General features: G+C 39.6%; 1 protein-coding gene across 1 annotated transcript in view; it reads left to right on the top strand.

Moving 5' to 3' along the window:
- MAPKAPK3 (MAPK activated protein kinase 3) overlaps positions 1-17,776 on the top strand; it is a 180,863-nt gene that overhangs the window by 132,136 nt on the left and 30,951 nt on the right. Inside the window, exons 8-9 of the mRNA XM_053721107.1 lie at positions 3,418-3,503; positions 14,162-14,242. Of these exons, the coding sequence (XP_053577082.1) occupies positions 3,418-3,503; positions 14,162-14,242 (167 nt within the window). The remainder of the gene's footprint in view (positions 1-3,417; positions 3,504-14,161; positions 14,243-17,776) is intronic.

Below are 17,776 nucleotides of genomic sequence, written 5' to 3'. Positions count from 1 at the left end.
ATCTGTGGGTTATATGTTAATATCACTTGTTACAATGTACCATTGACAGCAGAAACACAATCCTGTTAGTCGTTTAGCTCTTGTGAGAGGCGTAGTACTAATCTGATTAATGCACATGTTATGATGGGTGTGTAATGTGTAATTCTCATTGGTCAATCCAGCCTTTTTAAGGTAGCAAGGTAGTTCACAAAATTTATGTAGCCTGATGAAACGGCTTGCAGCCGAGAAACGCGTAGCGAAGTTTTGCAATTTTTAATAAAAGTTTTTATATTGTTCTACCTTGCTTGGAATCATTGTACCGACTGGACATTAGAGAGTAGTGTGAGAAGGATCGCAGATTGTTTTGTTACAAGCAGCGTGTCCCCTGTTTGGCAGCCAATTCTACATATAGATCAAACACACTTGCTCAGCAGCAGTTACCATTGTTGGAAGTCAGCCGAACGGCTTTATAAAGTTTTGGTCCGCCTGATATTGCACTGATTGTGCACACACGTTTGTGAGTATATATACCTAACTCACTGTTGTTCGTCCGACATTGGTCGGGGTTATCTGCACCAAAGGTGTTTTGTGTTTTACTCCACTTAGGGGTGTGTTCATCGCCAGGAGCAGACCGGGAGAGCAAGAGTCAGCCGAACGGCTCTGAAGTTTCGGCTTGCGAATTATTGCACTGGAAGTGCAAACATCCTTGTGAGTATATAGTATACCCTCTATTGGAAAATCTCACTCATTGTTGGGTTTATCTGCACCAGAGCGCCTCTTCTTTTTTGTCTTTTCCAGGACGAAGTTTATTCTAACAGTTTTACACATATCATTCTGGTAGCTTACAGGGACACTGAACCCAAATTTTTTCTTTAGTGATTCAGATAGAGCATGACATTTTAAGCAACTTTCTAATTTTCTCCTATAATCAATTTTTTTTCGTTCTCTTGCTATCTTTATTTGAAAAAGAAGGCATCTAAGCTTTTTTTGGGTTCAGAACTCTGGACAGCACTTTTTTATTGGTGGATGAATTTATCCACCAATCAGCAAGAACAACCCAGGTTGTTCACCAAAAATGGGCTGACATCTAAACTTACATTCTTGCATTTCAAATAAAGATACCAAGAGAATGAAGAACATTTGATAATAGGAGTAAATTAGAACTTTGCTTAAAATGTCATGCTCTATCTGAATCACAAAAGAAAAAAAATGGGTTCTGTGTCCCTTTAAGAGTGTTTTTTTTTTTAAAAAATTTGCTTTAAAGGAACATGCAACCGAAACTTTTTCTTTCATCAGAGCATGCGATTTTAAACAACTTTCTTTTTTGCTTCTATTGTTAACTTTTCTTCAATCCTTTGGTATCTTTTGTTGAAGGAGCAGCAATGCACTCCTGATTACTAGCTGAACAAATCAGGTCAGTCAATTACAAGGCATATATATGCAGCCACCAATCAGCATGTAGCTCTCAGAAGTGACTGCTCCTGAGCCTACACAGGTTTACTTTTGAACAAAGGATACCAAGAGAAGTTAGATAATAGAAGTAAACTGGAATATCCCATGCTCTATCTGAATCATGAAAGTTTAATTTTGACTTAAAGGGACATCATACCCAAATGTTGAAGCACATGAAAGTGATGCAGCATATCTGTAAAAAGTTAACTAGAAAATATTTCCTGAATATCTCTATGTAAAAAGGAAGATATTTTTCCTCAAAATTTCCTCAGTAGCCACATCCCATTGTAAAGGGGTTTTAAGCAGCCAATCGGGTTGTTAGTCCCAGGACTTGAAAGGGAATGTGCATCTAGCATGTGCAGACAGTCATGTTATTTCTCTCCTCAGTTTAAGGAAGTTTACTATGAAAATCTCATGAGATTTCAGTAAAATCTTGTGGGATTACAGTAAAGCGTGACATCAGCACCAATGAAGCTGATTGGCTGCTGTTATTTTGTTTTTCAATATGCAGATGACAGAAGCTACAGCATAACTGTTTACAGGCACAGAGCACTTACTTTTGTGAGCTGAATACATTTTGAGGTAAAATATCTTCTTTTTTACATTAAGATAATCAGGTGATATTTTCTTGTTAGCTCTTTACAGTTGTACTGCATCACGTTCAAGTGATTAAGCATATAGGCATTAAGTCCCTTTAACTGTTCCTTTAATTGTGATAATTATTCAATGGAAGGGAAAAAAATGTAGGGGCACTACCACTCTCTAAATTCAGGCAAGGGAAAAAGATTTATACTATATGTATATAAATACATAGAGCTCGATGATATATTCTTTGCCAGCTCAAACCTTCTTTTTCTCGCTGACACTCGCAGGGCTGCCCCGGTGCAATAATCGTAAAAAAAAGGGGCAGTACCTGCGAGTTGAGATGGCTCCTATTAAAAGTAATGAAGTTTGCTGGATAGGGAAACTTCGCGCCTTAGTGCGAAGTTAGCAAGGGGAGCACTTTAAAATTAAAATCCTGCAGCCAATATAACTCACATTACGCTGCTTTCTGCTTATAGCATCTTACATTTGCCTATATTTTAGTATGCATTTGTTTTTCTATTGGGGTTATAAGTGTTTGTATTGTTTTGACAAAAGCTCTTTTAGTTGGCATACGATTTTTGGTGCACCTTAATTTTGTTACGATTTTTGATGCACCTTAACAATACAATTTTTCCCTGCTTATTTTTGTGTGATTGGTTCAAATATTTGTTTTGTATAATGTTTAAAATAAGAATTTTGTTGTGCACATTTCATATGAAAATGCAGTATACGCCCCTTAGCGAGACACCCTGTTTTCAGGGTAAAAAATGGCCTTAGATCATTCCACCAGGGAAATAGAAGGACTGGCGAGCATTCATTAATAATCTCGCCAGCCCAGAGAGCTTTCAATCATCGAGCCCATAGTCCAATAGTGCAGAAGGCCATGTTCAAAGGACACCAGGGCCGCTCCTTAGTCAATGGTCAGGGTCACCTTGGTAGAGTGACTGCAAAGATATAGCAAAAAGGGTTAATAACATCACAAATCAGTAAAGCGTTGCACCAGGATAAGAATAAAATCCAGAGAGCTAAAGGTACTAACACAAAGGGCCAGCTTGCCATGAATTACAGTTGGCTGGGGAGATTGTGAGTACCCAGCATGCCCTGCTTGCACCATGTTGGCGCTTTACTGTTTTGTCACTAGTATATGTTTTTGGGGATTTCGTTTTTCTTTCTTTAGAAAGTATTTTTATTATTTCAGATTTTCAGATGTGTGTAAAGGGTATCTCAGACACAGCCACTGTGCTAATTTACCTCCTTTCTTAATAAATATCTCCCACATCGTCTGACTAACATGATGTTTTGGTAGAATCTGAGGTTCAGGGAAATTTGTCTCAAATCTTTCTACTGAAGATGTAGCCAGAGGTTTCCTTTTCAGTGACTGTTTTTTCCTCTTGTTTCCAGCGAAGCAGATGATTCAATTTCTTTTGAGGACTGATCCAACAGAAAGGATGACGGTTACCCAGTTCATGAATCATCCTTGGATAAATGTAAGTTATCCTCGAAGATAGATTGGCCTCTCTGTGCACCACTCCTGTATACAAGTCTGTATATGTGAGAGAACTCTATGAGGGGTAGTTATCAAGCCGTCTACTTTACCTGCCTTCGCCGGTCCAATACGCCCGCCTAAGCTCGCCTCACATCGCCGCCGCGGACCTGAATACGTTTGCCTAAGTTATCAAAAAAGCTGTCAAAAAGACGCGCACCAAGTACGGGGCGATGAGCAGCAAACTGTGATAGTTATCACTCATCCGATCTCGCTGCTCTTCGGCTTTTTCACAGCTTTATTGATACCCCTGTCACTAAGCACTCACACTAACTACACTGTTCTACCCCTTATACCGGAGCCCCCCGCAACTAAATAAAGATACTAACCCCTAAACCGCCGCTCCTAGACCCCGCCGCCACTCTTATAAATGTATTAACCCCTAAACCGCCGCTCCCGGACACCGCCGCCTCCTACATTATACCTAGTAACCCCTATCCTGCCACCCCTATACCGCCGACACCTAGAATAAATGTATTAACCCCTATCCTGCGGATCCCGGACCCCGCTGCAACTAAATAAATAGTTTAACCCCTAAAACGCCGCTCCCGGACCCCGCCGCAACCTATATTAAACTTATTAACCCCTAATCTGCCCCCCTACACCGTCGCCACCTATAATAAATTTATTAACCCCTATCCTGCCCCCCCCCCCTACACCGCCGCCACTGTAATAAAATTATTAACCCCTATCCTGCCCCCCCACACCGCCGCAACTCTAATAAAATTATTAACGCCTAAACCTAAGTCTAACACTAACCCTAACCCCCCCCTAACTTAAATATTAATTAAATACATCTAAATAAATGTAACTCTTATTAACTAAATGAATCCTGTTTAAAACTAAATACTTACCTTTAAAATAAACCCTAATATAGCTACAATATAAATAATAATTATATTGTAGCTATCTTAGGATTTATTTTTATTTTACAGGCAACTTTCAATTTATTTTAACTAGGTACAATAGCTATTAAATAGTTATTAACTATTTAATAGCTACCTAGCTAAAATAAAGAGAAATTTACCTGTAAAATAAAAACTAACCTAAGTTACAATTACACCTAACACTACACTATACTTTAATAAATTATTACTATTTAAAACTAAATACTTACCTGTAAAATAAACCAATCAGCCAATTGGATTGAACTTGAATCTGATTGGCTGATTGAATCAGCCAATCAGATTTTTCTACCTTAATTCCGATTGGCTGATAGAATCCTATCAGCCAATCGGAATTCGAGGGATGCCATCTTGGATGACGTCACTTAAAGGTACCGTCGTTAGTCGTCGGGAAGAAGAGGATGGATCCGCGTAGGCTCTTCTGAAGATGGCTCCGCTCCGGATGGATGAAGATTGAAGACGCCGCCTGGATGAAGACTTCTATCGGATCGAAGACCTCTTCAGCGCCGCCTGGATGATGACTTCATCGGATGGAAGATTTCTTCAGCGCCCCTTGGATGATGACTTCTGCCGCTCCGGATCTCCTCTTCGGTTCCATCGGTGGTCGGCTGGCTGAACACGACTCAAGGTAGGATGATCTTCAGGGGGGTAGTGTTAGGTTTATTTAAGGGGGGTTTGGGTTAGATTAGGGGTATGTGGGTGGTGGGTTTTAATGCTGGGGGGGGTTGTATTTTTCTTTTACAGGCAAAAGAGCTGTTTTATTTGGGGCATGCCCCGCAAAAGGCCCTTTTAAGGGCTGGTAAGGCAAAAGAGCTGTTTACTTTTTAATGTAGAATAGGGTAGGGAATTTTTTTTATTTTGGGGGGCTTTGTTATTTTATTAGGGGGCTTAGATTAGGTGTAAGTAGCTTAACATTGTTGTAATATTTTTTTAAATGTTTGTAACTTATTTTTTTTATTTTTTGTAACTTAGCTTTTTTTATTTTTGTACTTTAGTTAGTTTATTTAATTGTATTTAATTGTAGTTATTTGTAGGTAATTAATTTAATTAATTTAATGATAGTGTAGTGTTAGGTTTAATTGTAACTTAGGTTAGGATTTATTTTACAGGTAATTTTGTATTTCTTTTAGCTAGGTAGTTATTAAATAGTTAATAACTATTTAATAACTATTCTAACTAGCTAAAATAAATTCAAAGTTACCTGTAAAATAAATATAAATCCTAAAATAGCTACAATGTAATTATTATTTACATTGTAGCTATCTTAGGGTTTAGTTTACAGGTAAGTATTTAGTTTTAAATAGGAATAATTTATTAAAGTATAGTGTAGTGTTAGGTGTAATTGTAACTTAGGTTAGTTTTTATTTTACAGGTAAATTTCTCTTTATTTTAGCTAGGAAGCTATTAAATAGTTAATAACTATTTAATAGCTATTGTACCTAGTTAAAATAAATTGAAAGTTGCCTGTAAAATAAAAATAAATCCTAAGATAGCTACAATATAATTATTATTTATATTGTAGCTATATTAGGGTTTATTTTAAAGGTAAATATTTAGTTTTAAATAGGATTCATTTAGTTAATAAAATAAATATTATTTAGATGTATTTAATTAATATTTAAGTTAGGGGGGAGTTAGGGTTAGTGTTAGACTTAGGTTTAGGGGTTAATAATTTTATTAGAGTTGCGGCGGTGTAGGGGGGGCAGGATAGGGGTTAATAATTTTATTACAGTGGCGGCGGTGTAGGGGGGGCAGGATAGGGGTTAATACATTTATTATAGGTGGCGATGGTGTAGGGGGGGCAGATTAGGGGTTAATACGTTTAAGATAGGTTGCGGCGGGGTCCGGGAGCGGCGGTTTAGGGGTTAAACTATTTATTTAGTTGCGGTGGGGTCCGGGATCGGCAGGATAGGGGTTAATAAATTTATTATAGGTGGCGGCAGTATAGGGGGGCAGGATAGGGGGTTACTAGGTATAATGTAGGTGGCGGTGGTGTCCGGGAGCGGCGGTTTAGGGGTTAATACATTTATAAGAGTTGCGGCGGGGTCTAGGAGCAGCGGTTTAGGGGTTACTAACTTTATTTAGTTGCGGGGGGCTCCGGGGGCGCCGGTATAGGGGGTTAACATGTTTAATATAGTTGCGGCGGGCTCCGGGAGCGGCGGTTTAGGGGGTAATACATTTATTTACTAGGGGCGGATAGATTAGGGGTGTTTAGACTCGGGGTACATGTTAGGGTGTTAGGTGCAGACGTTTCCCATACAAATCAATGGGATATATGGCAGCAGCAAACATGAACTTTCGCTATGGTCAAACTCCCATTGATGCCTATGGGATCCACCGCCTCCAGGGCGGCGGTTTGAAAACCAGGTACGCTGGGCCAGAAAAGTGCTGAGCGTACCTGCTAGTTTTTTGATAACTAGCAAAAGTAGTCAGATTGTGCCGCACTTGTGTGCGGAACATCTGGAGTGACGTAAGAATCGATCTGTGTCAGACTGAGTCCAGCGGATCGAAGCTTACGTCACTATATTCTACTTTTGCCGGTCTGTAGGGCTTGATAACTAAGGCGAATCAGCCTCGCCTCAAATACGCTGCGGAATTCCAGCGTATTTGAGGTAGACACGTTGATAACTACCCCTCTATGTATATCAAGGACCATGTGTGGTGTCCTGTATATATGCCACCCTTTGTAGAGCACTTGAGCTTTGAAACACTCAAGATGAGGCCTAATTAATGATCTATAAAGTGGCATAAGAACCTTAGTATTTCTGCTGCAAATACCTCTACCAATACAACCAAGCCTCACTCGCTGCAGTACTACATTGTTTGCTACATTTTAAATCGTCTGAAATAATAATTCCCAAGTCCCGTTCCTCATTTGTAATGTGGCAGCTTGCAACAAACAAGATCATCCCTCCAAGCACAATTAACTCTAACAGCAACTCCCAGTTTTATTAACCCTAACCGAACCTAATTAACAATTAAAATACCCAAGATCAAACCCCACCATTAAACCTCCAAGTTCTAAGTCCATGACTTATAATTAAAACAAAAAAAGTTTATTTTAAAATAAAATAAAAAACCACACTACCTTACCAGTTTTTGAAGCCTTCAGATTCTTCTCTCTGCCACATTAGGGGCGCGATCCGATATAGATCGTAGTTTGCGGCGCAAGCGAGGGAACCCCCGCCGCCCGTAGTTTCAGCTCGCAACTCGAGCTATCACATATACGGCGCCGTCAGATGCTAAAGTGCCGTAAGTCGGATACACCAGCGATGTCCAGAAATCTGCGTAATTACACATTTCTGGAGTCGCCAGTGACTTACGGCACTTTAGAAACTGCCGGCGCCTACAAAACCTGACTAAGTTATAAAATCTCCCGTACTGTCTAATACGCCTCCCAAACATAGCCCGGCATGTCTAACCCTCTATCCGCTATCCCCCCTCACTCTCCTAATAATAAAAAATGTATTAACCCCTAAACTGCCGCTCCCTGACCCCTGCCGCACCTAATAAAGTTATTAACCCCTAAACCGCCGCCACCTACATTAACTACCCCCTAATGTGAGCACCTTACACCGCCACCACCTTCATTAACTACCCCCTAATGTGAGCTCCTACCCTGCCGCCAGCTATATTAAAATTATTAACCCCTAATTTAAATCCCCCTACCCCGCCGCCAGCTATATTAAAATTATTAACCCCTAATTTAAATCCCCCTACCCCGCCGCCAGCTATATTAAATTAATTAACCCCTAATCTAATCCCCCTATACCGCCGCCACCTATATTACATTTATTAACCCCTAATCTAATCCCCCTATACCGCCGCCACCTATTTTAAATTAATTAACCCCTAATCTAATCCCCCTATACCGCCGCCAGCTATATTAAATTAATTAACTCCGGGAGCGGCGGTTTAGGGGTTAAACTATTTATTTAGTTGCAGTGGGGTCCGGGATCGGCAGGATAGGGGTTAATAAATTTATTATAGGTGGCGGCGGTATAGGGGGGCAGGATAGGGGGTTACTAGGTATAATGTAGGTGGCGGTGGTGTCCGGGAGCGGCAGTTTAGGGGTTAATACATTTATAAGAGTTGCGGCGGGGTCTAGGAGCGGCGGTTTAGGGGTTACTAACTTTATTTAGTTGCGGGGGGCTACGGGGGCGCCGGTATAGGGGGTTAACATGTTTAATATAGTTGCGGCGGGCTCCGGGAGCGGCGGTTTAGGGGGTAATACATTTATTTACTTGCAGCGGTGTAGGGGCGGATAGATTAGGGGTGTTTAGACTCGGGGTACATGTTAGGGTGTTAGGTGCAGACGTTTCCCATACAAATCAATGGGATATATGGCAGCAGCAAACATGAACTTTCGCTATGGTCAAACTCCCTTTGATGCCTATGGGATCCACCGCCTCCAGGGCGGCGGTTTGAAAACCAGGTACGCTGGGCCGGAAAAGTGCTGAGCGTACCTGCTAGTTTTTTGATAACTAGCAAAAGTAGTCAGATTGTGCCGCACTTGTGTGCGGAACATCTGGAGTGACGTAAGAATCGATCTGTGTCAGACTGAGTCCAGCGGATCGAAGCTTACGTCACTATATTCTACTTTTGCCGGTCTGTAGGGCTTGATAACTAAGGCGAATCAGCCTCGCCTCAAATACGCTGCGGAATTCCAGCGTATTTGAGGTAGACACGTTGATAACTACCCCTCTATGTATATCAAGGACCATGTGTGGTGTCCTGTATATATGCCACCCTTTGTAGAGCACTTGAGCTTTGAAACACTCAAGATGAGGCCTAATTAATGATCTATAAAGTGGCATAAGAACCTTAGTATTTCTGCTGCAAATACCTCTACCAATACAACCAAGCCTCACTCGCTGCAGTACTACATTGTTTGCTACATTTTAAATCGTCTGAAATAATAATTCCCAAGTCCCGTTCCTCATTTGTAATCTGGCAGCTTGCAACAAACAAGATCATCCCTCCAAGCACAATTAACTCTAACAGCAACTCCCAGTTTTATTAACCCTAACCGAACCTAATTAACAATTAAAATACCCAAGATCAAACCCCACCATTAAACCTCCAAGTTCTAAGTCCATGACTTATAATTAAAACAAAAAAAGTTTATTTTAAAATAAAATAAAAAACCACACTACCTTACCAGTTTTTGAAGCCTTCAGATTCTTCTCTCTGCCACATTAGGGGCGCGATCCGATATAGATCGTAGTTTGCGGCGCAAGCGAGGGAACCCCCGCCGCCCGTAGTTTCAGCTCGCAACTCGAGCTATCACATATACGGCGCCGTCAGATGCTAAAGTGCCGTAAGTCGGATAAACCAGTGATGTCCAGAAATCTGCGTAATTACACATTTCTGGAGTCGCCAGTGACTTACAGCACTTTAGAAACTGCCGGCGCCTACAAAACCTGACTAAGTTATAAAATCTCCCGTACTGTCTAACACGCCTCCCAAACATAGCCCGGCACGTCTAACCCTCTATCCGCTATCCCCCCTCACTCTCCTAATAATAAAAAATGGATTAACCCCTAAACTGCCGCTCCCTGACCCCTGCCGCACATAATAAAGTTATTAACCCCTAAACCGCCGCCACCTTCATTAACTACCCCCTAATGTGAGCTCCTACCCTGCCGCCAGCTATATTAAAATTATTAACCCCTAATTTAAATCCCCCTACCCCGCCGCCAGCTATATTAAAATTATTAACCCCTAATTTAAATCCCCCTACCCCGCCACCAGCTATATTAAATTAATTAGCCCCTAATCTAATCCCCCTATACCGCCGCCACCTATATTACATTTATTAACCCCTAATCTAATCCCCCTATACCGCCGCCACCTATATTAAATTAATTAACCCCTAATCCCCCTATACCGCCGCCAGCTATATTAAATTAATTAACTCCTAAAATACTAAACTATCCCTACCACTAAACCTAAGTCTAACCCTACAAATAGCCCTGAAATGGGCTTTTTGCGTGGCATTACCCCAAAGTAAACAGCGCTATTGCCAGCCCTTAAAAGGGCTTTTTGCGGGGCTTTGCCCCAAAGTAATCAGCTCTTTTACCAGCCCTTAAAGGGCTTTTGGCAGGGCTTTGTCACAAAGTAAACAGCTCTTTTGCCTATAATCTAAATCCCCCTACACTGCCGCCACCTATAATAAATGTATTAACCCCTAATCTAATCCCCCAACACCGCCGCCACCTATATTAAATACATTAACCCCTAATCTAATCCCTCTACACCGCCGCCACCTATATTAACTATATTAACCCTAATTATATTAGGGTTAATATAGTTAATATAGTTATTATATATATTAACTATGTTAACCCTAATTATGTTAGGGTTAATATCGTTATTATATTATATATATATTAAGTATAATAACCCTATCTAACTCTAACACCCCTAACTAAATTCTTATTAATATAAATCTAATTAATATTAATATTATGAATTAAAATATTCCTATTTAAAACTAAATACTTACCTATAAAATAAACCCTAAGATAGCTACAATATAATTAATAATTACATTGTAGCTATTTTAGGGTTTATATTTATTTTACAGGTAACTTGGTATTTATTTTAACTAGGTACAATAGCTATTAAATAGTTAATAACTATTTAATAGCTACCTTGTTAAAATAATTACCAATTTACCTGTAAAATAAATCCTAACCTAGGTTACAAATACACCTACACTATCAATAAATTAAATAAACTACAAATCTCTAAACTAAAATACAATTAAATACACTAAACTAAATTACAAAAAAAAAAAACCCACTAAATTACAAAAAATAAAAAAAGATTACAAGAATTTTAAGCTAATTACACCTATTCTAAGCCCCCTAATAAAATAATAAAGCCCCCAAAATAAAAAAATTTCCCTACCCTATTCTAAATTACAAAAGTTAACAGCCCTATTACCAGCCCTTAAAAGGGCCTTTTGCGGGGCATGCCCCAAAGTAAACAGCTCTTTTGCCTGTAAAAAAACACACAATACCACCCCCCAACATTAAAACCCACCACCCACATACCCCTACTCTAAACCCACCCAAACCCCCCTTAAAAAAACCTAATACTAAGCCCCAGAAGATCTCCCTACCTTGTGTCGTCTTCACCCAGTCGGGCCGAAATCTTCATCCAATCCGGGCGATGTCTTCATCCAAGCGGCAAAGAAGACGTCTTCCATCCGGCGATGTCTTCATCCAAGAGGCAAAGAAGAAGTCTTCCATCCCGGCGATGTCTTCATCCAAGCGGCAAAGAAGAGGTCCTCCATCGGGGCGAAGTTTTCCTCCAAGCGGCATCTTCAATCTTCTTTCTTCAGCCCTCCGACGCGGAACATCCAGCTGGCCCGACGACTGAACGACGAATGAAGTTTCCTTTAAATGACGTCATCCAAGATGGCGTCCGTCGAATTCCGATTGGCTGATAGGATTCTATTAGCCAATCGGAATTAAGGTAAAAAAATCTGATTGGCTGATTCAATCAGCCAATCAGATTCAAGTTCAATCCGATTGGCTGATCCAATCAGCCAATCAGATTGAGCTTGCATTCTATTGAGCTTGCATTCTATTAATAAATGTAATATAGGTGGCGGCGGTATAGGGGGATTAGATTAGGGGTTAATTAATTTAATATAGGTGGCGGCGGTATAGGGGGATTAGATTAGGGGTTAATAAATGTAATATAGCTGGCGGCGGGGTAGAGGGATTTAAATTAGGGGTTAATCATTTTAATATAGCTGGCAGTGGGGTAGGAGCTCACATTAGGGGGTAGTTAATGTAGGTGGCAGCGGTGTAAGGTCTCACATTAGGGGGTAGTTAATGTTTGTGGCGGCGGTGTAAGGTCTCACATTAGGGGGTAGGTAATGTAGGTGGCGGCGGTGTAGGGGGATCACATTAGGGGGTTATACATTTAATGTAGGTGGCGGCGGGGTCCGGGAGCGGTGGTTTAGGGGTTAATAACTTTATTAGGGATTGCGGCGGGGGATCGAGGTTGACAGGTAGATAGACATTGCGCATGCGTTAGGTGTTAGGTTTTATTTTGCAGGTAGTTTAGGGAGTTATGGGGCTCCAATAGAAAGCGTAAGGCTTACTACGCCTGCAATTTGTGGCGAGGTGAAAATGGAGTAGGATTTCTCCATTTTCGCCACGTAAGTCCTTACGCTGTATATTGGATACCAAACTGCGCTGGTATACCTGTCTATGGGCCAAAAAACTGCGGCCGAAGGCAGAAATATACAAGCGTAACTTCTATGTTACGCCGTATATGTGATACCAAACCAGCGCAAAATTTGGCATTGCCGGCTTTTGCGGGCGACGCTGCATATCGGATCGAGGCCCTGGTATTTATTCCTCAAGTCCAGCACCACTGCCTGATTGATCTCCTAGGTTCCTTCATTTTTTCTTCTTCATTCTCTTGCTATCTTTATTTGAAAAAGCAGGAATCTAAGCTAAGGAGCCGGACCATTTTTGGTTCAGATCCCTGGATAGCGCTTTCTGATTGGTGGGTACATTTAGCCACCAATCAGCAAGCGCAAACCAGGTGCTAAACTAAAAATGGGCCGGCTCCAAAGCTTACATTCTTGCTTTTCAAAGAAAGATAGCAAGAGAACAAATAATAATTGATAATAGGAGTACATTGGAAAGGTGCTTAAAATTGCCTGCTCTATCTGAATCATGAAGGAATAAAATTGGGTTTAGTGTCCCTTTAAGGTTGCTAGTCATAGCTATCAGGCAACCATTACAATTTAGTCACCAGCAAATAGTGCGCTACTAAATATTGGTGGTTCAAGAGTGATCCAGTAACAAAAAGCCACTACAGAAAAAGACACATTGCTATGTTTATGTTTAGCAGCTCCATTGATTACCATAGGATCAAGAGACCTATATGTTTTATAAGCATTTAAAATGTACTCAAAATGTACAGGGATTTGGAAATCCAGAATATTACATCAATAGTCTCAAGTCGAGCGGGAACCCATGGGAACCCATGGGAACGGAGTTCCTGCACTATTTTTGCAGGTGGAACTAAGTTCCCCCTGGAAAGAGAACAGAAACACTTTAGTAAACACTGCTGTCTGGTTAGAGCGAAAGTGAGATCCTCCAGTAAAGGGAAGTAACACTTCCTACAATACACTAAATGCAAGCATGACAGCAATCCTGCTGATTGATCCCCCCCACCCCAGAAATGGTGCTATTGTACCTTAAGTGGGTGAGACTCTGTGGCAGAGGAGGAGTCTCAGGCCCAAAGGCAACCATTCAACTCTTCATTGGATTTAGTTTGCTTTCATTAACCAAAGTGTATAGATTATATACATATAAATACAGTGTGTGTGTGTGTGTGTGTGTGTGTGTAAAACAATATTAATCGTGAGAGAGTGGAAGTCTTGGTGAGTTCCCACAATTTTTTTGTAGGACTTGACCCCTGTTTGTAGCATGTAGCAGGGTCAGGTATTTCATCATATTTACATAAGCAGTTAAATGTGTACTTTAGCCTCTCTAGGGTGAGTAAAAAAAAGCATTAACTTGTTTAGGTGTATTACAGCAGAATCAGTCAAAAATAAAGAATACGCTTTGCATTTTTATGTACTATGCTTAAATATTTTATGGGGGCATTTATTTTTGAGTTGATTGTCCCTTTAATCATAACATTGTTTTTATTTGTGTAGCAATCAATGGCAGTACCCCCGACCCCCCTGCACACAGCCCGTATACTTCAGGAGGATAAAGAGCATTGGGATGAGGTTAAGGTAAGTGACACAGCCATATCGCCAACACGTTCTTTACAGCCAATCACAACTGTTTTCACAACCCTGTAGTCATCACTCTCACAATATGACAATTCCCTTGTTTTTTACCACATCTGCTGGGAGGCAGCTCTATAATATACACAACAAAATATTCAGCACTCCCTGAAGGAACATTATTATTCTGTTTAATTTTGTAATTAACCATTTTTTTACTCTCCAAAGGCGTGAAGCGGACACTGTATTGCCAAAAAATGATAGAATCTTATAGATTACTGACCTTAGATAACTATGTCCCAGTTTACAAGTGGAGCGATATTAATAGTGGTGTGCTTATAATATTGAAGGCCTGCACTAAGAATAGCACACAATTTGATATTACAAGTCCATGATAAAAAAAGAGTATTGTAACGTTCACGAAATGTTTTTATTGCGCCCTATACTTTCAATGGATAGTGTGGCTGTGCTAAACATCACTCAGATTACAAGAGATGAATTATGTGTTGCGCTCAAGCACAACATATAACAGCACTATGACTTGGGTCCTGAAGTTAAGTGTTAGCCCTAGTATATAAAAAATACAAGTATAATATATGCACAAACTTGTGATTGGACAGGATTGTGTTTAAAAGGTTTTTATGTTGGTAACCAATGATCTCTGAGGAAGCTCATGTGTGTATGTGCGAAACGCATCAGTCTTGGCATGCTGCCATTACAGACTGTGTGCATTTTGACTTTACCATTGGTTCAATAAACCAGCTGCTGAGCATTATGGACCTCTCGCTCTCCAGTTGTCCTGTTATTTACAAGTATTATATATGTGTTTTTGTATATATGTGTATGTATGTGCTCATATGTACATATATATATATATATATATATATATAGAAATACATACTCATATATACATACATATATACATACACATATATACATACACATTTATACAAAAAGGAAATAGCCAGCACTCTCCTCAGTCGGTTAAAAAGTAATACATTTATTGGTTACCTATTAAAAAACAGCCAGGTAACGTCTGACATGTTTCGGCTGGATTGGTAAGCTTTACAAATTTCCTTTCCAGTGTGTCCCTGTTGACCCGGCCGGTCTGGGTCAATTGCTTCAAGCAGACTGATGTTGTATGCCTGTTTCCTTAACGCATCATATTTTCCTTTGCTGAAGTCTTCTCCATACTTATAGCGACATAGCTTCCTGTCCTGCCTTAACCTGCATCGTTATAGCCGCTCTCCTTTTGCCTTGTGTGCTTTGGAGTGGAGGGATAAGTGTATTATTGTCCAGGAAATGTAATTGTTCTTTTTCATACACATTTATACATACACAAATATACATACACGCATAAATACACACATAAACATACACACATACATATGTATATATATATATATATATAAATATATATATATATATATATACATACACACAAATACATACATATATACATACATATATATATACATACAAGCATAAATACACACATATACATACACACATACATATATATATATATATATATACATACATACACACATATACATATTTACATACATATATATATATACATATATATATATATATATATATATATATATATATATATATATATATTGTATATACATGTATACATACACATACAGTACTTAGGCCACCATTATATTTGTTTTAGCAATGGTATAATGACCATATATAATTATTTATCAGTCTCTGTATTAGAATACAACCAGAAAATGCAGGATATTTGTATGCAGTATTAAAAAACAAAAACAAAAATCAGAAAAAACAGCTTCTATAGGCTAAAGTGGCAAGTATTTAGTGTGACCACCCCTTACTCTTGTGCAATAGCAGGAACCTGGCTCTCGTAAACCTAAATGGGATGGAACCCTAATTATTGTCATTGCTAACTCCTGTATTTGTTCTACTATTTCATATAAAAATTACTGCTGTGAAAAAGGTCTATTACACCAGGTTTGTGCAAGACATGCTTGAGCATTACATACACATGTGCAATGAGTTTTATTCATTGGAAGCTTGCTAATAAGACCAACTTTTAAATCAAATCATTCCATTCAAAATGCCAAAGTTTACAGAATTTTACATAAAATCCTACTTTTGCATCAGCAAGACCACTCTCAAATGGATATCTGCAAACAAACTGGATACTCAAGATGTGGTATTCAAGCTATTATAAAGAAAAAAATTGAAGAATCAGAAGTTTCTAAGGACAAAAAAAAAAGGACTGGAAGGCCAATAAAACTTTCAAAATCTGATGAGAAGTTTCTCAGAGTTTCTTCTTTGATAGACTGGAAGAAGTCCAGCAAGGACCTAGCTCAGCATCTGGCAGCTTAATCGGGATGACAAGTTGACCCTTCTACAGCCCGAAGAAGCTTGATCAGGAATGGTTTTTGTGGAAGGGTAGCAGCCAAAAAAACACTTTTTTGTAAGGGGAACAGGGTGGAAAGGCTAAGATATGCTAAAGCTCACAAAGATTTAACGAAGATCAGTAAAAAAAAGGATTATGGAGTGACAAATCCAAGTTTAACATGTTTGGGTCCAATTGTCGACAATATGTGAGAAGAAGAGTTGGAGAGAGATGGAAGAATAAGGGCTTGAGGCCTTCAGTAAAGCACGGTGGAGGGTCTGTCCTGGTTTAGGGCTGATTTCTTTCATGTAATTGGCAAGAGTCCATGAGCTAGTGACGTATGGGATATACAATCCTACCAGGAGGGGCAATGTTTCCCAAACCTCAAAATGCCTATAAATACACCCCTCACCACACCCACAATTCAGTTTTACAAACTTTGCCTCCTATGGCGGTGGTGAAGTAAGTTTGTGCTTGATTTTTATGATTTCTTCTATGATAAGCGCTTCTAAGCATTCTGAAGCCCAATTCCTCTCAGAGCACAGTGTTTGTCAGAGGGATGTGAAGAGAATAATATCGCCTATTGATTTTTTATGGTTTATCTCACGGAAAATCTTTTCAAGGGTTCTCTGTTATCGGTCGTAGGAATTTATTTCCTACCTCCCTTTTCAGATCGACGATATACTCTTATACCATTACCTCTGCTGATAGTTTTCAGTACTGCTTTGGCTATCTGCTATATGTGGATGGGTGTCTTTCGGTAAGTATGTATCATTATTTAAGACACTCTCAGCTATGGTTGGTGCTTTATGTATTTATATAAAGATCTAAATATATGTATTTACTTATATTTGCCATGAGTCAGGTCTATGTGTATTTCCCTTTGCATGTTTTAGGAAGTTTTTGTCTTACCTGGGGTATAGTCTTTTATTCAATTTGACTTGTTTTTCTTTTAAAACTTGTAGGCAAATTATGCTCGCAAGGGCGCAAAATGCTGTTATTTATTGCGTCATTCTTGGCGTGAGATTTTTTGGCGCGAATGTGCTTCTATGATGACACAAGTTCGTCATTTCCTGCGTCTTAGTTGATGCCAGGTTGTTTGGCGCGAAGTTGTGTTTGTTGTGGCGCGAGTTGCATCATTTCCGGATGTTTGTTGGTGCCAA

The sequence above is a fragment of the Bombina bombina genome, chromosome 7 (assembly GCF_027579735.1).
Source record: "Bombina bombina isolate aBomBom1 chromosome 7, aBomBom1.pri, whole genome shotgun sequence".
Taxonomy (NCBI): Eukaryota; Metazoa; Chordata; class Amphibia; order Anura; family Bombinatoridae; genus Bombina; species Bombina bombina.
The sequence above is the reverse complement of the archived record's forward strand: the minus strand, read 5'-3'. Positions and strand labels throughout refer to the sequence as shown.